The sequence below is a fragment of the Mycteria americana genome, chromosome 10 (genome assembly GCF_035582795.1).
Source record: "Mycteria americana isolate JAX WOST 10 ecotype Jacksonville Zoo and Gardens chromosome 10, USCA_MyAme_1.0, whole genome shotgun sequence".
In the NCBI taxonomy this organism is placed as follows: Eukaryota; Metazoa; Chordata; class Aves; order Ciconiiformes; family Ciconiidae; genus Mycteria; species Mycteria americana.
In genome coordinates, this window is record NC_134374.1 from 12,061,662 (window position 1) to 12,089,369 (window position 27,708).

General features: G+C 40.3%; 1 protein-coding gene across 3 annotated transcripts; it reads left to right on the forward strand.

Moving 5' to 3' along the window:
* On the forward strand, positions 1 to 27,654 carry LOC142415168 (SLAIN motif-containing protein-like). Of its 3 annotated transcripts, none has more exons than XM_075513199.1 (9): positions 1 to 152; positions 2,913 to 3,640; positions 14,465 to 14,601; positions 17,254 to 17,403; positions 21,446 to 21,586; positions 23,579 to 23,896; positions 24,104 to 24,241; positions 24,402 to 24,720; positions 26,498 to 27,653. In XM_075513199.1, exons 2-9 carry the CDS (start codon positions 2,931 to 2,933, stop codon positions 26,562 to 26,564), a joined length of 1,980 nt encoding a protein of 659 aa, XP_075369314.1. In that variant the 5' UTR covers positions 1 to 152; positions 2,913 to 2,930; the 3' UTR covers positions 26,565 to 27,653. The 3 variants fall into 3 exon arrangements, with proteins under 3 accessions (XP_075369314.1, XP_075369316.1, XP_075369315.1); XM_075513200.1 differs by lacking the exon at positions 1 to 152 and adding an exon at positions 1,164 to 1,295 and having other exon boundaries at positions 26,498 to 27,654; XM_075513201.1 differs by lacking the exon at positions 17,254 to 17,403.
* The last annotated feature ends 54 nt before the right edge of the window (positions 27,655 to 27,708 follow it).

The window sequence follows — 27,708 nt, forward strand, 5'->3', positions numbered from 1 at the left end:
ATGCGCGCGCGGCGGCGACTCCCTCCCGCCGTTTGCGAGCGAGGCTCCGGACGTCGCCCGAGAAAGGCGGCGGCGGCGGCGGCGGGGCCGGAGCGCGAGCGGGCGCCCACCCACCATCCCACCCACCCACCATCCCTCGGTGGCCGCGGCAGGTACCCTGTGAGGGGGAGGGAGGGGTCTAGGGTGGCCGGAGCCCTCGGCTCGGCTCGGCTCGGCTCGGCTCGGCGTGGACTGGCCGCGCCCGAGCCCCCCGCAGCGCCCCGTGAGGGTCGCGCCCTCGCCCCTCCGGTCCCTCACACCCCGTGCCCGCTTCTCACGCAGGGCACCCCCACCTCCCTCCACCCATGGGGCTCCCACCCGGGCCGCAGCCTTCTTCTGGCGGCCCCGGTCTCTCCACAGCACCCGGTGCCGGCTGCGACCCTCTCCCCGCCCTCGCCCTCCTCCTCCCCCCGGTTCCTCCCTCAGCGCGGCCGGCCCTGGCCGTGCCCGCACACCGGGAGCTGTCCACGCTCCGGGACTCCCGGCCGGGCGGCGGGTGCTCGGGGCGGGGAACCTCCTCCCCGGAGCGGGGGCCGGGGATGGTGAGGGCCGCCTGGGTCTGCAGCCTGCCCGCGGCGGGGGGAGTTCGTGGCCGGGCGGGTGGAAGGGCCGTGGGAGCCCCGGCGGAGGGGAGGGTGGGGGGCACACGGGAGGCATTTGTTCACCCGCCGACTGCATCTCATCCGCTGTGGTGAGGAGAGCCCGTTAACCTGCCGTTAAAAACCCGGATGTCTTTTTGAAAAAGTCCAAATTATTGTCTCTGACACAGTAATGGCTTGAAATGTGGCTTCCTTCTTTCTTCTTTTTTTTTTTTTCCAGCTCATTATACAATGAAACTAAGTTTTACAGATTTTTTTTTTTTCCTCTGTATCCTTGCGGCTTTATTTGGGTGGGTTTTAGACTTTTACTGGTTGTGGGAAAAGGCTAAATGGTTTTAATCTGTTTGTGTGTCGTGTCCCCCCCCCGTGAATGCAAATGCAGTTTTTGCTGCTCCTCAGCCTTGGAGGGGAACTGATTTTTTGGGTTACAGATCCCATTGCTTTCCCCCCTTGGGTCGTTGTCTTTCGCTTTGACAGTAGAACTCTTAAACTCCCCGCTGGCGCATCCTCAGTGAGTTACTGAGCAATAGCTTTGAAATGTCTTTGGAAATCATACTAGTTTCGTTACTCGTCGAGAGATGGGATGATTTCGTAGGAGTGAGAATGCACATGGGGAGATTTTCCAAGTGGGCATATGAGTAGGAATCGGATGGCTTGGTAACTACAAATTACATTTCTTTTCCCCAAGTCAAAATGACTTCAGCAATGCTTCTTATAGGCATGATTTTTGAAAGCTGTGTTTTAAGTGTGCTGCAGTCAGCTGTGTTCACTTATAGCTCTTTGTAAGTGCTGTTCATGTTCATTATTAATTCAAATATAAGCCTGAAATTTTCATCTTGGATGTAGAGGACCAAAGTTAAAAAAAAAACAAACCACCCTGTCAAGTAAAAACAAAACTATATTTTTTTAGGAAATGTACTCAGCTACTGCTGTTACAAGGAACTAAGTAATAGGGAGATGCTAAGACGTGTATGGGGAGTGTCTGTAGTTTTAACCTTGCTTGCTTTGTGTACTTTGTGTGACATTTAATTGTTGTGGTTTCCTCTACCTGGCAGGTAGGCCTTAAAAACAGGAAAAATCTTCAGACAGCAAGGGGAGGGGGGAAGAATATCTGCAGCCACAAAAAAATCAGGGCTCAAATGCAGTTGTAATGCCTGCATCAAATCTTTTAAACTTTGAATCGTCTAACTCCCTCTTCTGCCTGTCAGTCTGTTTGCCCTCTTTCTGCAAAACAGAATGGATTTATAATTTTTTTTAGGGGAATCTATTTTACTTGCTCTGTGGAACATTAATCTCATATTAGGGGCTTTTCAGTGAACAGTCGATTCAGAAATGAATGCACGCATTGAAACTGAAAACTCACGTAAATCACTAGTGTAGGGAAAAATCAGTGTTTGCTTAATGTTCTGTAAGTGGTGTAAAACTGCATGTTAAATGCACCAGCGTTATTTTATGGCTTTTGGGAAGCCTGAATCCCTGGGCAGTTTAAAGCTGCCTGGGTGATGGTGCTCTGCGTGCTCTTCCTTGGTCCGCACAACCACGGGATGAATAGTAGCACTTAAGCCATCTCTCTGCTTTTCCTGTCTTCGTTTTATGAAACTTATTGGAATATGTAATCTATGGTGGGATAAATATATCTAATTTTTTTTTCTGTTTTTTGCTGTGTTTGCATCAGAGAGCTTGCCTCTCTCTTTTCAGTTTTAACAGGAAAATATGCCAGTAAAATCATTAGTTATGCTTATTCTCATGCACCACAGTAACTGCAGTTCCTGTCATTAGTCATTGTCCTTAGTCTTTGGTATAAGTTGATACAGAAATGTTTTCAAGTTTTTTCTGCTTTTCCAGGATAAACCTGGTAATGAACAAAGGATGTTTTTACCATTTTCTTAATGCTGTCATTGTCTGACGTCAGCACCGTGCTAATTATGTTTCCTGACTTTGCTCAATCAGTGCTTTTCTCATGTATTTTGTTTGTAAACAGATGGAAACTAAACTATTGTGTATGATTAAATCAGCTTCCTTTTATACAGTCTAATTTGTAGCAGAATAGTTGCACATCCTAGCTGTTTAAAACGAGTAATTTGTGTTTGATGAAATGTTTCATGCTAATTTCAGTTGTTCTTTTTCAATAGATTTTGATTAAATTCAGTCACCTTGTACCCCAATGTAATTAGTTTATGCTTATAAAAGGCAGAATTTTCGGTGTTTAATTCCAGTTTGCTTAAAACATTGTGCATCTTTGTGGAGCTTTTATACCTTTTTCATGTCTTGCAGTGAAACTGAGCATTTTGGATGATGGTAGTTCCTGGAAATGCCCCAGTCATACAGCAGGATCATGCTCTGGAGCCTGACTTAGGACGAGACTCAACGGAGAACTCTGCCATGGGTCCTGACACGGAGCCGGCATCCGAGGAGGTTGGCCCAGAGCTAGAGGAGGTGCGAAAGCTGCGGGAGCTAGTGAGGAGACTGGAGATCGAGAATCAGCACCCAAGAACGAAGAGTAGCAGGAGCGTGCTTGGGACAAACATGCAAAGTGAGATCCGTAGTGGTGTGGATAACCATGACTCTGGTCTTAATGGGATGGAAATTAATAATAGCATCAATGCGATAACTGAGAAGCAAGAATTGCAAATAATGGCAGATCTGCACAACCAACTAAGCAAAATAAGAAAAGAGGAGGGAGAGAACAACTACTTAAAAAAAGGCATTGATGCCCACATGCAATATAGTTGCAACAGTGCCACTGAGGAATTGTCTCCCAGCATGTGTAAGGCGGAAACGAAGACCGGCGAAAACATCAGATGTTCTTCACGTACGGATACAAGTAATAGCACAGAGCTTACGGGAGATTTGGTCCTTGCAGGTATTGGTTCCTCAGTTAAAACAAATGAACAAAATCCCAACGAAAAATGTGGAGATCTAGAAAGTCTTTCAAATAACACAGATCTGGATGAAGTGAAAGTGTTAGAACTTGAAAATTGCAGTGAAGAAGATGATAGCTGGTATGTATTTCAGAACTTTAGTAATATATGGAACTTGCGCTGCTGTGGTTGGGAGTTTCTGTGTTTAGGTGTGCGATAATTTTTAAGGGTCTAAAGTGATTTCTATACAGTGCTTTGATTTTTAGCAGCAAGAATGCAGTTCTCATTATGGGCTGTTCTTATTTTTAAGACCTTTGTGCCAGAGCATTTTTTTTTTCTAAATCAGTTTAACTATAAGGCTTCTCTTTCCCCCTTTCTTCCTGACACCGCTGTAGCAAGCACAGAAAACCTTCCTTTCGCCGTGAGTTTATGTACGTATAATGCACACAGATGAATGAATAATGGAGTTTTTAAACTTTGTACATAACTGTCAAATACTGTATTTAAATAATAATTTTGTAAAGTACAAACTGAGACCTTAGGCCATCTGGAGTTTGTGGCTTTTGCTAGTATCCAAGAAGATAAGTAACTTCCATTTCCTGAATACTGTTTCTTTGCAGTTAACCTGTTTCTTTTGTTTAGAGATATGAACTGAAACAGATCAATGATGTAATCCTTAACTGACCTTACTTTGTAGGACTCTCCACTCCACCAGCAGCCTTATTTAGAACTTGTTTTAGAAATCAGCAGATTAATTTCCCTTGCCCTTCCAAACCTAGTTAAAGTTTGAGGCTAATTCCAGCTCATGCAGTAGCTGTGACTTGAGATTTTACCTCGAGTTCTTAATTTTAAGACTTTGTAGGTTAGCCTCAGGGATCTGCAAATTGTATTTCAAAATTGTGTAGCTAGAGATTAATCTGGCAGTGGAGATAGCACTGCAGGATGGTTGCTGAATACGAAACAAATCTTAAACTATAAAAATTCTTTAGCTGTTGTAAGTGAAGGTAAACTTTTATTTGTTAATGGAATGGAGCTCAATAACGTAATGATGTCAGCTCCAGCCTAAATTCAAGGTTATACTAGAAACAGGGGAAGGCATTTTTGAGATGACAAATGAGGGAAGACTGATTTTCAGCATTAGTTAGTTTTGGAAAGGAATGTATAAAGATAGAAGTGTTCTTCAAAATTGAGTTTCTTCTTATGCGTTCCTTCCCTAGGCATTCAGAAAGCTCATTCACACACCTCTCCTGGCTGCAGGTAGTACAAGTGACTTCCCATTGTTTTTAACTTCTACTGCCAGTCATGATTTTTTTTTTTCTTTTAAAACCCAAATACTGCTTCTAACTTGATCACTGAAACTCTTTAGCATACCTAAACAGCATTTTGAGCAGATTTCTTTTTTTTAAAAAAAAAAAAAAAGGAATATACTTAATAAGTTGAATTTGGAAGACAGGCTTCATTATTTCCATGTTAATGAAAACCGCTAGTTTTCTATTCATGTTTATATAGTCTGTGACATGAGAGATTCTTCAAACTACATTGACTTGGTAAAGAAACCCGACAGGGTCTGAGATTTACACGGGCAGTGAATACTGTGCAGTGCAATCAGGAGGGATTCTGCACCCAGAGGCTCAGTTTATCAACCTTTCCTTGAGCTGGTGGCTAATAAGGTCATTCTTTACCAGGTACCCTTCTCACTAGACCTTGTACGATCTTCATGTTTTTGATACCTCTGTTTTCTTGTCAAATTTCGTTGATATAGGCTAACAGATTAAAAAGAGGTGCCCCAAGGAGCCTAAATAAAGGTGGTATTATGGAGCTCTTGTGCAAGTTCTATTATCATAAATTACCTTTGATCATGTTGCATTGCTTCTGTCTGTTTTGTTTGCCTCTTGTCAAACCTGGTAAAACAAGAAGCCGTTCTTACAATGGCTTCTTGTTCTAGAGCTCTTCAGCAACTGAAAGTGGGGAACGAATAATGTATGTAAAGTCAGTGGTACATGGCTGTGCTTATTGCCAAATACCCGAAATTCTCTTCATAAGCACATCTCGCATACTGTCAGTGCAGGTATTCATGTGTTCCTATCGGCAACAACCAGAAAACAGTGTGTGGTGGAGCTTTTTAAGAAAAACGAACATAAAAACCCAACAAAAAAACCTTAACACTATCTGGATTTAGGATCAACTTTAATAAGGTGGCTTTGGTGATTGGAGGGGGAATTTTGTACTGCCTGAATGGAATTAATATCTAAATGTGTCAAGCAGTGTAGTAGTCAAAGCAAATAGCTTACTATATTTTTATATTTGCAGTCCTTTTTTTAATATTATACATTAGGAAAAAACCTGTAGCTAATGTTGGAACATATCATGTGTACTTTGATACTTCAGACTTTTGGTAATTTCTGAGAAATTCACAGTGGCTTTGTGTTTTCCTGTCACTGCTGAATTGATTTGCTTTTGGTTTGCTGACCTTTTCTTTAATATCATCTAGTAGAGGGGATGATGCTTTATAGCATCATCAAAGAATGCTAAGAACTCATTTTGTATTCTTTTAAAGTATGAAAGCCTTTAAAATAGGGGGTGTGGAGTGGGAGGCTTTCAAAAAGAGAGGCTTTAGTTCTTCTATCTTCATGTCATTCTAGTTTTAAGAACAAGTCCAAACGTTAGGGTAATTTCTGTTGTGGTGGTGTGCTTATGCCCCATGACTTCTTAGGAGGTTTGAAACCTCTAGTTAAGTCTACCACGTGGATTTTTGCCACTTGAGCTGAAGTGGTAACAGCAAAAGCCACTACCCTAGGAGGGTGAAGGCGGAAGCATGGAGGAGTGGGTCAGAGGATTTGTTTCTGTTTTCTGATAGAGTCTCAGAGTCTCCGTTTCTGCACTGTTTTGAAATTACTGGTTTTATTCGGATCAAACTTGCAAGCGTTTCTGTGCAGCTTCGCTTGGCTTCAGCAAGATTTGCGTGGTCTAAGGTTTTGTTTTTAAAAACAACATTGCAGTGACTGAACTCCTGTGAAACATGAGGTGCATTACCTGCAGTAGCTGTAACTCTGTACTCTGTGGTGTCTGTCCCTTGACTTGCTTTCTTAGGTCACTTTCTCAAATAGCTATTCAAAATTGTAAATATCCTTGAGACCCAATTAAGTGGAAGTCGGCTTTCTGTGCTGTTGAGTTCAGCATGATCTTTAACTTAGACTTCAGTGCGGTCTGCCCATTACTGCTTACCAGTTTGTTCCCTTCCACTATGCTTCAGCGCAGATCAGCTCCTGAGCTGTTTGTAGGAAGGCTGTTACCCCTACAGAAGGGAACAAACAAGATATGCTTGCAATAGCGTTACCTTGTTTGTCTTCCTTAGTGTTTGTCCTTGTTAGGTACTCCCTGTATATAACAATTAAGTTGTGGTTTTCTGTGTGTTTAGTTTATTGTTCTTCGTGCAGTGATTTGTGTTCAGCATTTTGTTATGCATTCCCATGCTACTTGTTTGGTGTTTTGCCAATTGTCAGTTATTTTTCCTGGTAAGACTTGGGAGAGAGAATTTTTACTTGGAATTATGATGAAATGATTCAAATTCCACCCCCCTCTGAACTATAAAGTGTTCTTATTAACGTGTCACTGGAGGAAAGAGCGAGAGGAAGAAATGGCAGAAGCGAAAAGCCTTAAACTTTTTAAATACTCTCCTTTTTACTGGATTAGACTATTTTTGCCTCCATCTCTTTTGATGGAATGAGTACCAAACTTGAACAACTCTAGGTTTTCTCCTTGATGGAAGGAAAGAGGCCCTTGTACGTGTCTCCCCAGTATTGCTGCTGTTGTTGCTTAAGATCTTGATCCCAGTGGCAAAACTGCCAGCGGTTTAACACAGGGCTTCAGATAAGCTTTTATGTATGTTCTTCTGCTTTTTTTTAAAAACAAAACACACCATAACAATCAAATAAATCCATGTAACAGAACCTTTTCTTTACGTTTCTTTTAAATTGCCGAGTTCCTTTTAAAAGAATATGTAAAATACGATGGGTGCGTACATGAATGTACGGGTCTACTCAGCCTAACATGGTCCCGTTTTTTTGTGGGGTGAGGAGGAGAAAGAATCCATGTCACTCGGGTGAATCCCTGTGTTGCTGGTACGTGCACGCCTTGCACAGTTTTCATTCCCAAAAGCTTGTCTTTCAACTGAAAACAGGTTGCGCTGCCTTCACCATCCTGTTGTGTTGTCTCCTGCTTCAAGAGTTCAGCAAGTGGGGTGCCCTTGAAATAGTCTTTGTAGGAAGAAGGAGCATGGTTTGCTCAAATAAATTCCTATTTAGGAGTTTCCTGGGAGTGTATGTTTTCAGACTTAGCCCCATGTCCAGTGGTCTTCTATATTAATGTCTTAAGGCATTTAATTCAACATACTGCAGAATATAATAATTGTTAGCTTGTTGTACCATCAGATATAGGAAAAACGTTTCTGGAGAAGTTCCACCAAATGAGGTTGTGGTTCTGCACAAAATTCAGATATTATACCAATATAGCATCATGAAAAATACAGCATCTTGTGCCTCTAATTTGGGGGAGAACTTTAACACCCTACTCTCTATATAATCAATTTGTACATTTCCCCAGGCCATGTAGTAGTTTGCCTGATCTTTCCTTGCCGACAAGACTCTATGTGACTTAGAAACAGTAATTTGCAAGGTCTCGGTTTCTCAGACTGGTCATTTTATGAAAACCTTCTAGAGGTATTTTTAACAATGGCTCAGTTAGCTCTGTTGCATTAAATAATGTACAGATGACTTATCAAAACCATTTCCTGATTGAGTAGTGTGTTACCCATTTGTGCTAGCTGCAGTTAGCCATGACGATGGTCTGGGTAATGTCTGTCTCGCTGTGTGCAATCTCTGGGTAGATGAGCTCCTTCAAAACCCTTCTGTGCTGCTTTAAGGTAGCATTACCATCAGCAGGCTTTGTGGCCAGTAATTGCCCGTGCCGGAGTAATCTGAAAGGAAAAATCTACCTGCTTGTCTGATGCTTGTGTGCAAAATATGACCTTTTGGGTTAAATTGCTTTTGATGGTGCAGGCTTAAAATGATGGAGTTCTTATCGAAACACTTGAGGTATCGGCTCACTGATCTTTCTGTAAAAAGAGGTGTGGGCACAGTAATCTGCTTGGTTGCACTGCCAGACAGAGAGGGAAAGCCTTTTTATGTTGCTGCAGCAGGATTGCTACGGATGCTGCTCAGCATCCTTGTGCAGTGTACGTATAATACCACTCCTAAGTTGTCCCACAAGGTGCTTTTTGATCGTCATACAGACTATTGGCTTGAGATTAAGCTAATGCAATGTTTGCAGCTTCTGTGACTTAGTGAGTAGAGTTTGGGTATTTTGTTCAGCAGGATTGGTCACTAGATAGACATGAAAAACTGGTGCCTCTTCTGGGTTTTGCAGCATAATTTTCTCTCTTTCCATTTCTGTTTCTTGGGATTAAAGGCTCAAACCTCTACTTGGGCTAATACTATAATGTTTTTGTGTAGAGTGTTTTCCACGGGATTTTTCTCATTTTTTCCTTTCATGTTTCTATCATTTGAAGACCTGGACAGTATTGTTTCACTGTTGCTTTCCACAACACTGTATTCTCGGTATTTCTGTTCAACAATAGTGTTTAGATTTGAGATTAGAACAGCATAAGCACAGTAATAAATTTGAAAATCAACGCTCTGAAGTCTGATATGTAAAGGAAAGGAAAATGAATGCATTATCTGTTTGAAATACATGCTTAATAGAAGAATTTAGCTGCTGCCTTAGCACTTTATGGAGGCGTATCTTGTAAACCTAAATTGTTCTAAACATATTCAGCTATGTCAGGTCTCTTTCTCCTTGCACTGATGTATATAACTCAAAGGTTTGAAAATCAGTGTAATGTCTGCCATTTTTGGTACCGCTGTAGCTACTGGTACTAAGTGCTGTGGAAGATGTATAATAAGCCAAGCATGTGTCTTAAACTGAGGTTCATTTTGTTTTCAGTTTAATTTACTAACATACTAGTTATAGAGCTTTCTGCAGCCTGAATTCTCTTCTTAGGATCTGTAGATTTACTAGTACAAATATTCTGTGTGATTAGGATGTTAAATTCTCAGGCAATACTGGCTTGCACTCATATAATTGATCTGATGTGTTACTAAATTGTGAAGATGCTTTTTTTTTTTTTTTTCCCCCCAGTGCAGTATGTAAGTTGAGAAAGTTGTCATAGTATTTTCTAGATTCTTGGGGGGGTTTATTTAAAGCAGTATTTTCAAAATCAAACAACAATGGCCATTAACTCCCATAAATCCTCCTGTGACATTGACCCCAAAAGAAAAATATTATCTCTAGAAAATGCTCTGCTTTTAGCACATTGGAATATGTCAGAGTAAAGTGCAGAGAATCCCACAAATTTATTTTTGAACGCCTACTTTCTTAATGGAAGAAAAATCTCACGTTGTGCTTGCTGCACAACTAAAACTACTTGGCTCTTGCCAGAGGTGCATTTCATAAAATACTTCATATGGGAAAGTGAAACACATACGCTAGTAAGCAGAAACTAAAGATGCTTTATCTAAGGGTTTCCTCGCAGAAGCTGAAGAAAATCTCATTCATATTTAATAAGTTATGCAGCAAACCCCCAATGCATCAGATTGAGAATATATGCCCAAATGTTTATTTTCTGAATTTTGTATTAGGCCTTGTAACGATCTAAATGACTTCTTAATTGTCATTTGCAATTTGAAAAAAGAAAACATTCAAAGCATAACCTTTTGCCATTTAAGCAGAGCATGCTTCACACCCAAATTGCTGAGTTGTAGGAACAAAATGCAAGGTAAAGCTTATTCAGTAGTCAGGTATTTGCTAAACCCAAAAGACTGGCTGACTCGTGAACTGGCAGTTGTATGCATGCTTAATGGCATGCCTGAGTACATTTTTTTTTCCAGGGCTTATTGGATTAAGTTAACCTGACAAATCAAACAGCCTTAGAGGATAAAACTACCAGAAATAAAATTCTGCATGTTTTTAAACAGAGCAGAGTGAGTTTAGCTTATCACAAAACCCTCTTTCAGCAGAAAGCCTGTTTTAGTTCAGCTGGAACTGTGGTACTGTATCAGCCTGGCCGCTGTTGCGGCAGTTGTGCCACGGTGCCCAACGGAGGATGGCACTGGGTGGGGGAGCCTCTAGGAAAAGGTGACTTCTGGTTCTTAATTCTGTGTCCAGAAAAATATTCACTTCTGTTTGTGGGGCTGGTGTTTTTAGTTTATCTGCTGATGGTGTGCAGTGCTCCAGGAGAATAAGCTATGCCAGCATATTTTGAGAAGTTAGCTTGCTAAGTATGTGGAACCCTTCCCCAAAGCTACTTAAAAAGGAAAATAGTAAACCTGACGCTGTGAAATCAAACCATAATTCCTCTTTTTTTGTAAGTTGCCTGTCAGTGCTCTGAAAAATTGAGTTGTGATTACTTAATTGAGTTTAGTGAAATTCTAAGTGAGACCATCCCTTGCCAAGAGACTTCTCAGCTGAAAAATGTGAGTCCTCTGGCAGACTACTGAGGACTCTGACCACCTGGGAAGCAGGTAGCTCTGCTCCATGTGGAGATGGTTCTAGCCATTAAACAAGTGTTGTCATCTTCAGCTGGTAGAGTCCTGGGTAGGAACATGACTGGAAGCATGGAAGGAGCTGGGTAGAACTTCCTGAAGTAGAGCAGGATTTCCTCCCTTAACCTAAGGTATGTGAAGAACAGCATGACCTGCCTCAGGAGGCTATTGGCCTCTTTTTTTGTTTGATGGCTTTATTGCTGCTTTTTTGGTCTGAACTGTAACATAAATCCAGAGCGAGAGCACTTTGCTTTCTCTGTTTTATTGGATCTAAGTGGTTGTAATGCTCATTTGCCCGTGCAGAAATGCAGCAAGATACGCTTGTGGGGTCTTTCATAAAAGATAACCTTGCAGATTCAGGAATATTTGTGTTCACGTTTCTCAGCACTTATTTTGTCAATAGCAAATTAGCTTTTGGATTTTTTTGTTAGCATGTGGTTTTGTGTGAAGCTTGGTATGAAAAAGCTTCTGTATGAGACATGCCTAAAGGGACTGAATCTCTACTCCCTGAAAAAGATGGGTCTGGCCAGGGGCAGGGATGCTATTAAGATCTGTAAAGTCATGAGTGGCATGTCAAGAGGAGGTAGAGAATAATTGCCTCCCACCTGTATCCTGTCCCCCAAAAAACAGACAATATCAAGAGTAAATAGCAGGTGACATTTTCAGAGCAAGTGAATGGAGGTGGTTCTTCACCCTGCGTGTTGCTGCGTCGTGGGACCCCTTGCACTAGGGTGCTGTGGGTGCTAAAAGCAGGTATGAATTCAAAAAAAGGATTAGATGCCTTCACTGGAAAATACTCTTTTGAGAGCTGTTGCAGACAGAGATGCTCAATCTTACAGCCCCAAATTGCAAAATTATGGGATTCTGGGACAGCTTTGCACATCAGTATGGCTTTTGGATTGATTGTTTCTGTACTTACCCTTATCTGGATAGAGGATAGGTGACAGGGCAGTAGGTTAGATGGACATGTTGATGCCAGTACAATATTTTAAATATCCCAGTTGTTTGTATGTTTTATCTTGGCCAAACATTGCTTTTGTGGATAGGACACCTGAGAACTGAGAGTCCCATAGTATGTTTCTATATCTTTTAAACATGAGGGATTTTCAGAAATTAATGGGATAGTTACTAAAATATCTGCTGATTTATATTAGTTTTGTTGTGGAAAGGAGTATTTTATGAATTGAATAAGAGATGTCTGTGTGAGAATGAGTAACTGGAGCAGAAAGACTTGATATTATCTTGCTGCAGGAGTGTGGAAAGTTACTGCTAGAAGAGAGAGTAGGAGGCAATTTAAGTGCATGCAGACGTTCCTTGAAGTCTTAAAACCATCCTCATGATCATTTTATGCTCAAATACTGGATTTTGCACTGAGGAAGGTGAAATATTATGTATACATCAGTGTGAGGACAGCTGTTGGGAGTAGCGTAAATCATCAAGTGGGGCTGTAGCTCGTTTGCTGGTGACCAAGAAGGTTCTTTGTCACCTTTGAGCAGTTCACTGGGTGAAGCAGTACCGGGTTGGTGCTTCAGAGGAAGGTGGTGGTGGAAAATATAGCAGTTGTGGGATTGTGTGCATGGAAGAACTCTCTTGCTTTTGCAGGAGATTATGAACCATGAAGCCCGTTCATGTGAATTCTCTTGTGCAGAGAGGCAGCAGCTGTGCTTGCTGAAGGCCCCATGCACAGCTCATCAGAGCCTGTTGAGAAAGATGGACTGAGAGCTAGACTTCTCAACGGGGTTCCTGTACATTCATCCCCCAAAATTTAGTGTCAAAGCATATCCCTTCTAGAAAGGTATTCAATATCTACACAACTTCAAAGACTTGGAAGTTTTCTTCTTCTGGTACGCTTAATTCTTACATTGTGGACAAATTCAGTAGTTCAAAACTTAAGCTGAAGAATTTTACGGCCTTGTGGCCAAACAAGATCAAAAAAGTTTCTGCTTGCAGAAATCTCCTCTCTGCTTTTTTGTTGAGTTCAGAGGTAATCACCTCTCAGACTTGTCCAGAAATTGCACAGATGCAGGTCCTTAAGTTCATCATCCCAGAGCTTTCTGTCCTACCTGTGAATCCTTTTTATGATCCTCTGAATGACTTCAGCAGAAGTCATTAAATATATTTTAATATGTTTAAATATATTAAATATCTTTTTGTACCAGTGCATTCATAGCACAGTAAATTCATTAACACGTGCATATTAAGATTACTTAGCTGGAGCTCTAATGTTAAAGTAAGGTATGTATTATTATATGCAGGAAATTTATTGTCTCTGTGGGCAGATTCTCTTAATGACTGCACTTCTTGTTTCTGTTCCTGCCTCTCTCATGCTATTGATTGAGATCTCGATGCCCTCTACCTGAGGGTGTTCTTCTCTAAGTGACATGCAAGAATTAAAAACTGTTTTAACTTTTGTATGTACACAATACTGATTTTTTTTTTTCCCCTCTCACAAAAGCTTTACGTGTGTTGCTATTTATATGTTAAAATATAGGGTGCTTTTTTTCTGTTGGAATTTTTTGACTTTAAAAATGCAAATGTGGGATATGCAAGTAAAATTCTTGAGTTGCTTTTCAATCTGGCTCCTATACCCTTTGACCTTTCTTGAGAGAAATTTTCTACTTCTGAAATATAGTTAAGATGCTGCTTTACACAAGATCAGTTGTAAATAATCCAAGACTATAAGAAGATTAAATCTGTCTGTACGTAAGCCTAATCCTGTATGGATATGCAAAACAATGCTAGGTGTATTAGAACTGCCAAAAACTTAGGCTTTAGGAGAACTTATCTAACATTACAATAAAAAAAAGGAAAGGTAGCATGCAGTCATACTTCCTAACTGTCTGAAGATTTCTAAATCTTCTAATTAAATGGTTTATCCCTGAAATCTGTGAGTAGACTTCTTACTATTCATTCAGAGTCTCAGAGAGCTGCTGTTAGAAGATAGGAGACAGCTGTTGCCTTTAGTGCAATACAGGTGGAATATCCAGAGCCAGGGGGTTTCTAACCAAAAAGACATCAGTCAGACTTCTCAAAGTAGATCACCTTGAATCTCAAGTTAGAACCCCACTGAGTATTCCAACAACTTAACTGTCAGTTGTATCCCAACAGCCCGGGCTTGAACCTTGCCTTGCAGAGGCTGTGTGCTTTCTCTGTGAAGCCATCTTCAAGTGAATTTTACTATTGTGATAGTAAATTTTGTTTCTGAGTTATAGTATACCATTTAAATTTTAATTTTTTTGCCTGTTTTTAATTTGGATAACTTTTCTATTGCTTACTGTTAGGTGTACTTTAGTAAATGCTACTTCGGTGGCTGTATGCTTTGAGTTAATGAGCATTTTTTTACTGTCTCCTTTCAATCCTTGCAAAGGCTCTATGTGTCCCCGAGAAAATCCACTACAGATCAGAAAACGGACTCGCCTTTAAAATGGTGCCGACAGGTGTTGGATAATCCCAGTCCCGAGACAGAAGCAGCCTGCCGAACTCTTATAAACAGACTTGATCAAGGTACGTAAACTATAAGCATTGCTTCTTCAAGTGTCTTATTTCCACTTGGGTACGTTACATTATTGAGAAACAGTAAAGCAAAGGAGACCTGCAGTTTGCGAGTGCTGTAGCGGAGAATATCTGCAGAGATAGCACTCGGGCGTCGTGCTCTTGGTGCCTATCTCTACAGCCAGGTTTGTCATTGTCTAAAAACCTCCCTGCTTTTGGTTTACGTTGGTACCGCCTCAGCTGATGAAGGTAAGAGATCATTCTGTAAATGTAAAGAAAACTATGCTGATTACAAATACTAGACAAAACAAACTGACTGTGATGTTTTGCCTCTCTGTATTTTTTTTAAGATGCAAATACATTTCAAATTAATTGCCAAATTGACCACCTTGCTTTCTGGTTTTTTTAATATGTTCAAAGCCTAAACACTAAAATATATTTTAGTATTTTCAGGCTCTTGAATTTTTTTTTTTTATATTTAAACATCTTTAATGTAAAAATATGTAGAGGGAAAAAATGTGCTTCTGGGGAGTGGGGGAGAGAATCATATGAAACAATTATTGCAGCTTTTTTCTATATAGAAAGTTCTAGTGTTGTTGAGTGTTTCTAATGGTGATTATTCTTACCATATCTTATCACTAGCATTATTACCTGGGTAAAATAGTTGTCTGATGCTCAAAGCTTACAGTAATGAGACATTAAAATCTGTAACTTGAAGAAATGGTGTCACTTGGAAACCTAGTTTTCCTTCCAGTTTTACCATCCTCTAAAAGCACTTCATGGTGGCTTTCAGCTGTGTTACTTAACCACTGAGGGAAAATCCCTTACTTAATCTGCCTGAAATGAAAATGCTACGGAGTGTTCTGTTCAGTGGTTGCGTACCACCATCACATTCAGTATGCTGGGGTCGTTGGTTTGTGTTTTTTCTTTTCCTTTTTCAGAGTGCAGAAGGATCAAGCCCGTATTAGCTGTTAGAATAGATGCATAGTTTATTTCATTATAAAACTGAGAAGGTTATTCTATTTCTACTTATCTGTAGTCCCTCCCCTGGAATCCAGCTGGTGGATATCCTACCTTTGTCTCTTCAAATGCACTCCGGGTTTGTATATAAAATGTGCGAGTCCTGGGCTGAATTGCTGATAGCCAAGATGCTGAGGGGTTTGAAGTGACTAAGTAATCCTCTTCTATATTGTATAGCCATCTATATCATATAGCTTTCCTATTTCATTTAGCTTTCCTGTATCTAGGCAGATGTGATTTCCCCTGCAGCTGGAGGGATGACTAGTTTTAATATTCTCTTCTAACAACTCATCATTGAAAAGCATTGCAGAGCAGGACGTGTTGCAACCTCATCTGTCTAGTTTGACTCATGAACATCTAAACACAAAAGCTGTGGTTAGCAGTGTTTGAAGAAGTGAGATTTCTGAGAGAATTAATGTTTTGAAGTTCAGTGATGTTCTTAACTGCTGAAAATACAACCCCCAGTTTGGTACAGAAGTTGTTGCCTGCCTGGGTTTTGAATTCACTGGCTTTGTCTTCTGTGTGAATGCAATAATTTTGATTTCAGTTTGACCAGCAATCTGACCTCAGTGATTTGAAGTCCGAGAGGCCACTGTTTTGGTTTAGGTGTGTTTTTTGGTTTGGGGGGTTTTTTTGTTTTTTGTGTGTGGGGGGGTTTTTTTGTTTTTTTTTTTTTTAAAAGTTTACATACGAACAGTGTTTTGGCACTGCTTGTAATCAGGCTTATTTTGAGTTTAGCCTTGAAATTCCTGATTTGAGATAACTGAATGTAGTTTGAGAACAAGCTTCATTTACTTTTATAAACTATCTGTGCTTAAAAATTTGAATGAAGGTTCATTTGATTAACTTTTTGTTTTCTGTCTGAAATGTATCGGGCTTTAGTTGTATTCTATCGCTCCTTTTTAACTAAAATAATCTGACTTTATATTTGTGGGGGAAATAAAAAAGAAAACTAGTTATGTAGTCAATCTTTGTTGTTTTCTTAGCTACTGTTCTCTCAATGGTAAGGGTTCAGTGGGCAATTCAGCAGCCCCTTGAATATATACAGATCATAGACTGAATCATTTCCTTAGCATTGCAGCTGCTTATTTCCAACTTCAGTAAGCATGGCTGCACTAAGTTTTGCTACCTGGCTTATTTTGATTGTTTCACTAACTCGTATGTGAGTCTGTGTGTGCTGAATAAACATTTCAGACTGGTTGGTTTTCATATTCATTTGCTCTCATTTTAATCTAAAGGCATAGCTTTAAAAATTCAAATAACACGTGTGTAAACATAAAGGTCAGTGGAGTTCTTTAAAAGGAAGATGGGGTGTAGAAGTGACAGATACTTACGAAAACAGTCATCTTTGAAGACCAGCACTGAAACTTTCAGAAATGTATGGCTTCTTTAAAGCTGAGTTTGTCAGTAGTTATTTGGAATTCTTCTGAAGTGACAAAACAAGTTAAAGGGGAGAGTGAGCAAGGGAACAGGCACTGCTTTGCTTCTTACATCTTATAACTGACACCATCAAGATGTCTTATTTGAAGTACATCTCTTACAGTATTTAATCTTGTTTGATCTGATGCCTTTTTTTATCTTATGCTCTTTGTTTTCAAAAATAATTTGATAACCTTTATGGCTTTTTTGTATTTTTCCTTCTAGCCAGTAGATGGAAAAACCTGTATTGCAGTCCATTGGCATCACCAAGCGCACATAATTTGAATACAGAGACAGGCTCCTGTAGCAATGCACTAAACTCTCCCGGGCATCTCAAATCGACTAACAAAGCACTACTAACCTGTGGCAGCTCAGGTATGGCATGTCAGTAGAGCAGTGCAAACCTGTAGTGTTTAAAATGCAAGGAGTATTACTAATTGACACAGAAAAGTTGTCAAGAGATGCAAGTCCACCCATGGGGTTTTCTCCTTTTAATTTGCTCACTTACTGACCCAGGTTTCATCTATTACGTGGGAGAAAACCTCCTTGCATTCTAAATGTCGCGTAGTTATTTCATGTTTTTGTTTTTATAACTTTCTTTCTACGTATTTATAAATTGTACTAATTTTAAGTGACTTAAAATAGAAAACAGCTATTTGGGCAAAAAAATTACTGCTCTAGAATAATGTTATCATATGTAGGTGTTAACTTTATAAAGTTACTTGGATTCAGTTTTCTGGCTTGAGAGTTTGTGAAGTTTCTTTTGAAAATATTGATTAATGTAGGCAACAGAAAGAAGCCTTGTGCTTTAAGATAAAAGGCGTAGTCTCCAGGATACGCCTTTAATTTGGCCAAGTGGGCAGCTAAACACAAAATAACAAAAGCTTTCCATCAGACTGAATTGTGTTTGGAGTAAGATTTCCTACCTTAGAGGCAACTTATACAAAATTCTTGTTAGAAGCCTGTATTTGTAGGTATGGTCATGAAGCTTTCCTAAGTGGCTTGGCCTCAAGTCCGCCTTTGCATTTAAGCTGCTGCCTAAGGAGTCCATGGAGGCTCTTTCAGGAGCTTCCTTTATCCTTGGTGCAGTTCATGCTCAGTTTCCTAGTGCAAACGCTTTGCCGCTTGGCTTTATCATCAAAGGAGTCTTCCTTGATTTGTTTGGGTTTTGTGGAAATTGCTAGATCCTAATTTGCATGTTTAAAAACATAAAGCATGTTTAACAGTTTCTGGCTTGAAACTTGATGTTAAATTAACCTTTTTTTAAGGAAAAAAAAAAAAAAAGGGTTGCATATGGATGTTTTCACAGCTGCAGGTATGCTTTTGAGATCTGTTGGTTTTCTGCTGTAAATAGAAATTAACACTTATCTCTACCTTGCAAACAAAAGGATGCATGTAGGACTGATTATTTTTGCAAGCTGAATTCTGCAGGGAAAGATCTCTAAATCAATTTCTTGTTTTTAATATGAGGTTGCTTGGCAAAGGTCTAACCAACTTTTCACACAGAAACAGTTACTGATGTGTAAAACCGAAGTGTCTGTGCAACTTCCAGACTTCTTCATTCACTCTGCAAATCTCCTGAAGGTGTCAAGGGTACCAAATAAAAAGCCAAGTATAGAACAGGCTTTGTCCGTGTAGGATTATACATGAGAGTTCGCTTCATCTGTTTGGTGGCTCTTCCCATGTGACTTGTGTAAGTGCTAACATGAGTTTAAAGTTCACTGTCGACTTGATTGACTCGAATCTAATTTTATCGCTAAGAAAAACGGAGCTTCCCTACCGTTCAAATCAACAATGTTTAACAGTAACTTCCCTTAAAAACTAAACAAAAAAACCTTTTACAAAATCCAGATGTGGTATATTTTGAAGTTTCTGTAATGAAAACCATAATCAGTTCATCTTGTAATGTTGAGCCACAACAGTTTGTACCGATGAAAGAATGTGGATGTTTTTCTTCCCCTCCTTGACTGTTTTTAAATAGACCTGCAATTTGAAATGCAACAACCAAACTAAACACACACAACTGAATGGGGAACTTTGCATTTTAAAAAGCTGTATTCAAGATACAGCTGTATTAAAAATACCGCTTTTAGTCTTAAAGAAGGGGTTAGAGCAGGAAACTTATGCTTGTTCATTATACTACATCATACAGGTGCAATCCCTACTCTCATGTTGGCTTGATTTCAACTGCTTACAGTGTCTTTTCCTGACACCAGAAGGAAAGAAACGGGATTATGTTATACAGCAGTGCAGTCTTAATGGAGTGGGTATTTGTGTCACTCACACACGCACAGACACACCCCTTACACTACAGTCACACTTCTGTCACTGTGTCATGTCAGCATCTTGAAACTGGAACAACTTTATGCCTTTTCAGATGAGGGATTTGAGGCTTACTGGTACAAAGCAGTTTGCTCAATGTCCACGTAAGAAATTTGTTTTACACCTGAACTTCAAACGTGTGTTTTCCGTGTCATCAGTTACTACTCTTCAAAACTGTTGAAGAAATAATGGTGGGAACCTGCTGCTTTTTCCTGCCTAACTGGAATTAACCGTTGTTTGAAAGTGTTGCTCAGCAATGGTTTTTAGATGTTTTGCTGAGAACAAAATGTTTTCTTTCTACCATTGTTGTTGAGAATTATTCAGTAGGTGCACTGCCTTCAAGACTTAGAACACAGCAGGCAAAACTGCGTGAGCTAAAGTAAAAGTCAAGGGTGAATGACATCATACGGATGCTTTGGGAGGCTGACTTACATTCTTGATTTGTTGGCTGGTGTGCTACAGCCTACTTGTTGCTTTTTATTTAAGTGATGATCTCGAATCCCTGCTTGAGCAGGATTTGTATTTCTTAAGCCTACTCTAGTTGAAAGTGATAAGTGGTCTTAGGCTCTTGCATATCTACTGGCTTCATCTGATCTTTGGTCAGATCGTGTTTTATACTTTGTGGGTTTGTTTGGGTTTTTTTTGTGGGTCTAAATCTATATAGTACTAATTGCAACCTTGTCTTGGAATTAATTTAAGGTAATGATGTACTCTCTCCTAAAATAGCTCTGTAAGTTATCTAGCCTTATGTGTCTGTGTTCAAGGGCTAGTTATGCTAGGAGTATATTATGGTATTTTGTAACATGTGGCATCGATAACCACGTTTGCCACATAGAGGTTTTACAGTCAGTGATCCTTCTGTGTTTCCAAAAATTTTTCTAGTAATGTGTGGGGTTTTGGGGGTGGTTGTGGTTTTGTTTGTTTGTTTTTAATACAAAGCAGTATGGTAGTTATAAAATGGGAAAAGAAGATGGAGGTACGCTCACCATTGCGTGCTCTCTCTGAGATACTACCCCGAGCCAAAATTAACGTTGATGGAATGGTAGCAAGATTCTCCTATCATTGCCCGCATCCGCCTGCCATCTGCAGACAGAGATAAGCTAACTGCTAGGTGATGCTTAGCCTTCCTGCGGTAACAGTCACCCCAGATGCCAGGAAGAGTAGTACCTGAGGCAAACGGAAGGTGACACCACCTTTCTGCACATAGGGCTACTTACAAGCCTCCCACGTTTGAAGGACAAGTACCGGTATAACCCCCAAGTTACATGGCTTGTTCTCATCTCCCTGTTTCAGTAGCAAGTGGTAGTACTCTTACACCATGGAAAATACTGACGTGCTTGACTTAAGAAAAAGTACTAACAGGTAAAAGTTTGCACTTAATGATGATTACGATGATATTTTTATTATTATTCTTTGAAAGGAAAATTATTTGTTTCTCTTCCTAATGCCTGATGTATGGAAAAACTTCCCTGGTGGAAAGATCCTTCCAGTTTGTTTTTTATGACCTACTGGATGAACAAGTTATATCCTTCCCTGTAAGAGAGAGTTTGGTTTATGATGAGAGGAAAAAAATGGATAAACCTCAGGAACGGGGAGGACGCAATCTACTGTAAACTCTACTTTGCATAAGCAGATTGCATGACTGATTTTAGAGGTACTGCACTCTGAAAGCCATTTGGATCCCTTTACTCCTATGACTGCTCACCAACACCCTAGCAAGCACTTTGCATAACTTTGCTGCTGAGTATCTAGATCAGTAGTTGCCCCTTTCTCAAAATAGGCAGAAATAATACTGATCTTTTAAAGGATGTTTCTAAGCTCAAAATTACCAAGCATTCCTTTGCCACCTTCTGGACAGAAGTTCCCAATTTTATCCCTGCACAAAGACACTCTGCCTCCTGAAAATTGCAGCTGAAAATACTGAGCATTGTGTTCTCAAGTAATTTCTAACTTCTTAGTTATTTCTAGCAACCATACCTCAACTTCACAACTGCACTGATTTCATTACTGGAATAAATACTCTGCTGCTCAGTCTTGTTTTGTACGTGGATGTCTGAATGCTTTTTCTGTTCCTCCCTCCTCTTCCCTCCTAAAGGTTACTTGAGCATGCATTCTGCACTGAGCTCTCAGTCATCTGTGGACAGTGAGCTGAGTACATCCGATGACTCCATCTCGATGGGATATAAACTGCAGGACTTGACTGACGTCCAGGTTATGGCACGCCTTCAGGAAGAAAGTACGTGACGGCGATCTCCTCTGTGTTACGCTTTTAGAATTGTAGAGAAATGTAGATAGATTCCAACTGTTCTTCTCTGCCCCCTTTCCCCAACAAAAAAAGAATTTAATAGATCATTTGAAACGTTTGTGATTTGCAGGGCCTTCCTTTAAAAATCTACAGACCCAAGCTGTTACTTGAACTTAGCTGTTGTATAATGTTCTCAAGATTACACCTCTTAAAGCAGAGTATTGAAAGTATTATACAAATTTATTGAAAATATTATCCAAACCCCCACTTTGTTAAATATGTAAGCACCCTTTAATACTCAAAAACATTCCATCCCAGATTGTCTCTGAAGTACAGGTGAAGTTTTGAGTAACTGTTTCATAATAGTGGCAGTTCAAACAGCAGCAGCCTACAGTTGCCTGTCTGGTTGCTCTCCCCTTGCTTGAGCAAACACAAGCAGCTGCGTGACTGCATTGTGCATTGCTTTGGGGAACTGATCCAGCCGAAAAAAATAACCCAGCAAAACTTTTTGCTTGTAAAGTCTTGTTTTTCTGAGCAGGCTGCTTAACTGCAGCGTGAAATCACATTAGAAGCTGTCTAGAGGACTGAATTTTACAAGTTAGTTATTTCACAGAAGATGCCGGTAGTATTTCACTGCTGTGTTGAGTAAAACCAAGAGTTCAAGAGTACTAAAACTGAAAGAGCTGAAATTACAATTTAAGTTTTGCTCCGGTAAAGTGCTCAGAGACAGCTCTGCAAATTTAACTTACACATAAAACATGCCTGTGTCCCAGCGTGTGGGGAGTTCAGGGCCCTGATCCAGTTCCTGTTAAATCATTGGTAAACTCTCTGTAGAATTCGGTGTGATTTGGATGAGGTCCTAATAGAAGATCAAGGTGGAACAAAGTGGCTGGATCTGTCTTTCTGTGCAAATTAATCATTAATTTGATTTACAGGAAACAGAGAATGAAGTTCTCTGTTTTTCTTTTGGAGAACATTTACTTTTAGTACTGTGCCTTTATAAATTTAAAAAATACTGTAATCTCAGAATTGGAATATGAGACCAAAAAGAGCAAAAGACGCAAGATCTTGTTATCACTTTATTACACTTGACCACAGCTGAGGAAAAGTTGTATTAAAGTGAATAAAGCAAATAACGACCTTTTTTCTTTCTTAACTTGAGTATTTTCTTATACTTTGTGATCACTTAAAAAAAAAAAAAGTCAAGGAAATCCTGTCACATTACAAAGTTTCCAGTGAAATATGAAAAGCACTTCATCCTCAGAATGATGGGAGGTTTTCATATTTGCATTGTGAAGGGAGAAGAGTGGGGAACGCTTGCTTTTTTTTTTTAATCCCTGCAATGAAGGGACTGCAATGAGAAGAGGGTTTTTCAGAACTTACTGACGCCTTTCTCAAAAGTCCCTTCAACCAGTTTGCTAAATTAGTTCTTGGTAAGAAGTTGCTTGTATTTTGTTAGGCAAGAAGACTTAAATAAAGGCGTAAGATGGGGAAGGGCCTGTAAATAAACCAGAGCGATGCAGTGCAGATGTCAGTAAAAAGCAGGTGTTCTTTCACTTGGAGACAGAAGTTCAAATCTTTGTTTCAACCTGTTGAAATGCTGGTGGGTGCCTAATTAATTGAACTAAAAAATTTATACTGTAAATTAGACTCTATACCTAGTTAACCTAACAGAGCTTGCATGGCAGTATATAGTCCACAATCACAGCTGCTTGTGTACGTGACATAAGGAGTAATTCAGGTCAATTTGAGTATTAACTCTTTGCTCTAATTAAATAGTACTGATAGGGGTGACACTGTTCCAGTTTAGAGATTCCATACGCTGTGAGTGTCTTTAGTAACGAGAGTTATTAACTTGACTCTCCTTCCGAGGTGAAATGAAACACTGATAAAAGCATTGTTTCTGAATTTGCATTGCAACTGGGTAAGGAATTTCTCTTTTAAAGTATGATGACTTTGAGCCGTGTTGCCTTCTGTCTCCAGGTCTCCGTCAGGATTGCGCCTCCAGCTCCGCTTCTGTATCACGTCGCAGTTCCAGTGCCTCCCTTCACTCTCTGCGAAGAGGTACCTACAGTGACCAGGAGTTCGATACGTACAGCCTTGAGGATGAGGATGATTATGATTGTTCCCTGTCATACCGTAGTGCTCACAGATATTCACCATCTCCGCTCAGTTCACCCCGATGCCAGTCCCCTTCTTCCAGTGCAGATTATGGCAGGTCATCCACTTCCCGTATCCGTCCCCCAAGGAGATCTGTGCAAAGTCCGATGCAAGACCGGCTCAAATATGCAAACAGCGAAGGTAAGCCAGTTGCGAGCTTTTGATATGAGTCAATGAAAATAATTTTGACATATACATTACAAAAGCGCTGTTATTTAATGGAAGCTAGGAATTAGTTACACACTTGTCTACTTGTAAGTGCATGTGTTTTTCAAGAGATAGTCTAAACCATTATAAATCTCCACTGCTACCAGAAGCAGCAACTAGAGAATTTGCTCTTGATTTCAGAGGAGATGCGCCACAGCATGCCCAACCTGGCCAGGACGAGCCTTCGAGCTTTGGAGTCTGTACGGAGCAGTCGGAGCTTGGAGTCAGACCTGCAGGTGCCAAGCAGTCGAATTCCAAGAACTCAGCAACGGTCAGCAGGTCAGCGCAGTCTTTGATGCACGCCGCTGTAGTTGCTTTCCTTTGGTCTGTTTAACCGACCCGACTAAACCCGAGGCCCTTAAAAGGCCCGGTATCCTGAAGTGTTCTTAAAATACTGTTGCTAACTGGGTTATTCTTCCTTTTGTTACTCCGTTTGTAGGTCTGGCTCCCAGTAAGCTCAGGTATTCCTCCAGTGCTGGGCAGCCTCCCTTAACAGTGCGACAACCAATGAAAGCAGGGTCATGCACAAACTCTCTGTTAGCACCCAGGCAGCCAGTAAAAGCCTGCAGTTACACAAGTCCTGTTAGTGGAGTTCGAAAACCACAGGCATCTTCGCTTAGTACAGCCTCTTCCAGTGGCAGTTGCACTACCAGAAGCGGTAATATGGTCACTGTGGCCAAAAATTCACCCATTAAAGCACGCACGTCTGTTGGAGGAATCTCGGTGCCCAAGAGCAAGCCGACACCGCCATCCAAGAGGTAAGCGTGACACTGCAAGCCTCAGACTTGAACATCTGCCTTTATTTCACAAATTAGAAACACTTTTTATATGAAGTTATGTTCATCTCTGATTTTGAAGTGTGACGTGGGTATAGAGTTGGCTCAGGGCTACTGATTAACTTTAGATGTAGGGTTGTGGTTGGGGAGCCCTTAAAGAAAGGGTAGCACTTAGCTGGAGGATTCATGGACGTTAAGGACTTTGCCCCCAGTCAAGAAGCAAAGGGTTGCGGTTCCTTTAAATACCGCTAAAGTGAAGTTCTGTGAATGTATGTGTGAACTGACAGGCTTCTGGGTGAGATACCGCTCTTTACCATGTAATCTGTGACCAAACCATTCCATGTTTCAGTATTCCAGCTGTATAAAAAAAAGTGCTTTTTTTAAACAAAGCTAATTATCCCAGAAAACAAAGAGGTATAGACTCAAACTTATTTGTGTAAGACATGAACGTGACAGCACATATTTATTTGGTGCATACATCTGTTTTTGGGAAGGGGGAAAAACTCTTCCAAAAGACTAATAAACTCTCTTTACTTAAATACAATAATCTTCCCCAATGACCTGCTGTGGTGCTTCTGTAACTTTGCTTCTGGTAAAGTAAGTTTGGTGGTGTTTTTTTCTTCCTTAGTCTTCAGTTAGGACTCTAGGTGGGCATTGTCCAGGGCCTAATGAGTTTTTAGAAGGGTTTGAAAAGTGGGGTAAATTAACAAGGCTTGTCTTAATCATTAATGTCTGAATCATTCTAGTAACTTCATACAAGAGGGTGAAAGCAGAGCATATATAATGGTTTCTAAAAACGTACGGTTTTTGTTCTTGTGGCACAAGTTGGAACTGATTTAGGGGCCATATCTTAATTGAGAAAGATGCAACAGGTTTTTGGACTTTTTTTGGATATTTATTTCTAGCTTTTATGATTAGCTTCCTAAATATTTAGACAGTGGATACCTCAAGTTTGTAGATAGTCTAAAGCAACAGCTGTTTAGTGAGACCATATTCGATCCCTTTAAAGAATAAGGCCTCTAAGATGCTTCTAACAACTACACGCACAGGCTGCTTTATGCCATTTTAGCAAAGCAAAGCGTTCTTATCCCACTGTCCTAAGGCATCTGCTGTGCTCTTGTGTGTGGTAAACCCGCTACCAAATTGCCAGAAGCTATTTTTTACAGCTATTTGCAGTACAATTGTAGTGTAAACTTTTATGATTGAGGAAAGTTGATTCAGTATCAGACTAATAAACAATAAGTAGTTGATTTTTAATGTCCCGTTGTAGCCTTCAATAAATTGAACTGTATTTACTCACTTTAAAAATTCCCTTTTGGGTATTTTTTTTTAAACTCTTAATTTGTTGTAGTACTCTACATACAACCTGATTATTTTTCATGTGTCATATTTTCAGGGAAAAATATTTCTCTTTGCCTTGGTCATGGGGAAAACCCACACCAGTGTTAACAACTTAGCAGAGCAGGATAAATCTGTTGCTGTAATAGTCACTTAATTTCTTTAAACTGCCTGAAGCTGCTGCTGCTGTGCCTGTTCTGCTGGCCTCCTGGTGCAGGGGCTGTGCAAGCTGTGCGACTGCAGTGGTTTACCTAAGGCAGGCAGATGCTGACATTGTCAAAAGACAGATGTTACAGAAGCCCAGCATAAATAAAACCTCAGAAAAACCTCAGACAAGCATTCCCGTGTACATCAACAGACTACTGGGGTCTTTGCTGCTCACAGCTGTTAGTGACATTTTTTTTTTTGTCTCTCAAACCAGATTTCTTCAGTCAGCACAGACCACTCAGGCCACTGAGGATGATTCCTGGAAGGACGGGTGTTACTGACAACCCAAAATGCCGATGCACTGCCAACCGCTGCTGTGAAGCAGACCCCCAGCTGGCTGGGCGCAAGAACCTTATTTGAAAATGAAGAGACCCATCATGTTGCAGACTGTGTATAGTTCCTCTCCTCTTGAACACCAACCATCCTCACCTTCTGCTATTCTGCCAAGAGCCTGACCTCTTAGCGGTGGAACAGACAACTGCGTTACTGTGTTTCCACTGTTCAATATGAGTCTTCACATGAAGACTGAAAATAGCCTTATTTCACCTAAACCTCTGCTTGCAGCCCTTTGGCAGGCTTGTCACAAAAAACATCTTAGGTGACCTGCTCCTGAGGATGCTTGCTTAAAAAGGCTGCTGGTTGTCCTGTCTGTGCCAGAAAGCAGCTTTGAGCTGCTGCTATGGTGCGTTGCATAGCAGTGGCTCAGGGAGACTAGAAATAGTTACATAGATGTTAGAAGTGAGACTTTTTAAATTCAACCTGATGTACTCTAATATTTGTCTGAAACTCAACTGTTTGGGTTTTTTTTTTTTTACTTCTGTATAGAATGTATTTCTGCTACTTTTTATTGTTTGTTCTAGAAGATGAAGCAGGTTTTTATAACTGTAGTACACTTCAAGCTGTTGTATTCCAGTGTGTGCATCACAGTTCACAAGTGAAGGAGCAGTACACAATATTTGTGTGGGTTTGTGAGCAGGCAGTTGCAGGGACAGGGGATGCTATTTAAAAACTGCTGTTTATCAGCATCTTCATATCTCGGATGAGGAAGTTAACAAACACCGGTTAGAAGTAAACTTTTTAAAAATAACCCTCCCTGACTGGTTTGACTTGAAGTGTTTCCCTTTCATCTCTTTCAGCTAGCCCTTAACTGCCCTGACTTTTGTAGAAGAGTTTTCTACTGTCTCTTTGGCTATGAAGGATTCTGTTTCGGTGTCCTTTTCCTCAGCAAGTGCTGGATGCTATGAATACAGTCTTAGTACAGAAAATATGCACTGATAGCAATGTTCTCCCTGCCATCAATGTGATTTTGATAGTGTAGTTTAATAAAATGTTATGGTGCTGAAATAGATCTGCTTTATTCAAACAGCGAGCCTGACTTCTGAGTGGTTTTTGTGCGAGGAATGAGGCTTTTCATGCCTCCAGGAG

Excerpts from the sequence above, each read along its gene's own strand:
- LOC142415168 (XM_075513199.1), top strand. The coding sequence starts at position 2,931 with ATGATGGTAGTTCCTGGAAATGCCCCAGTCATACAGCAGGATCATGCT. Across the intron at positions 23,897-24,103 it reads CAAATATGCAAACAGCGAAG|AGGAGATGCGCCACAGCATG; the intron begins GTAAGCCAGTTG and ends TCTTGATTTCAG. Across the intron at positions 24,242-24,401 it reads AACTCAGCAACGGTCAGCAG|GTCTGGCTCCCAGTAAGCTC; the intron begins GTCAGCGCAGTC and ends CTCCGTTTGTAG.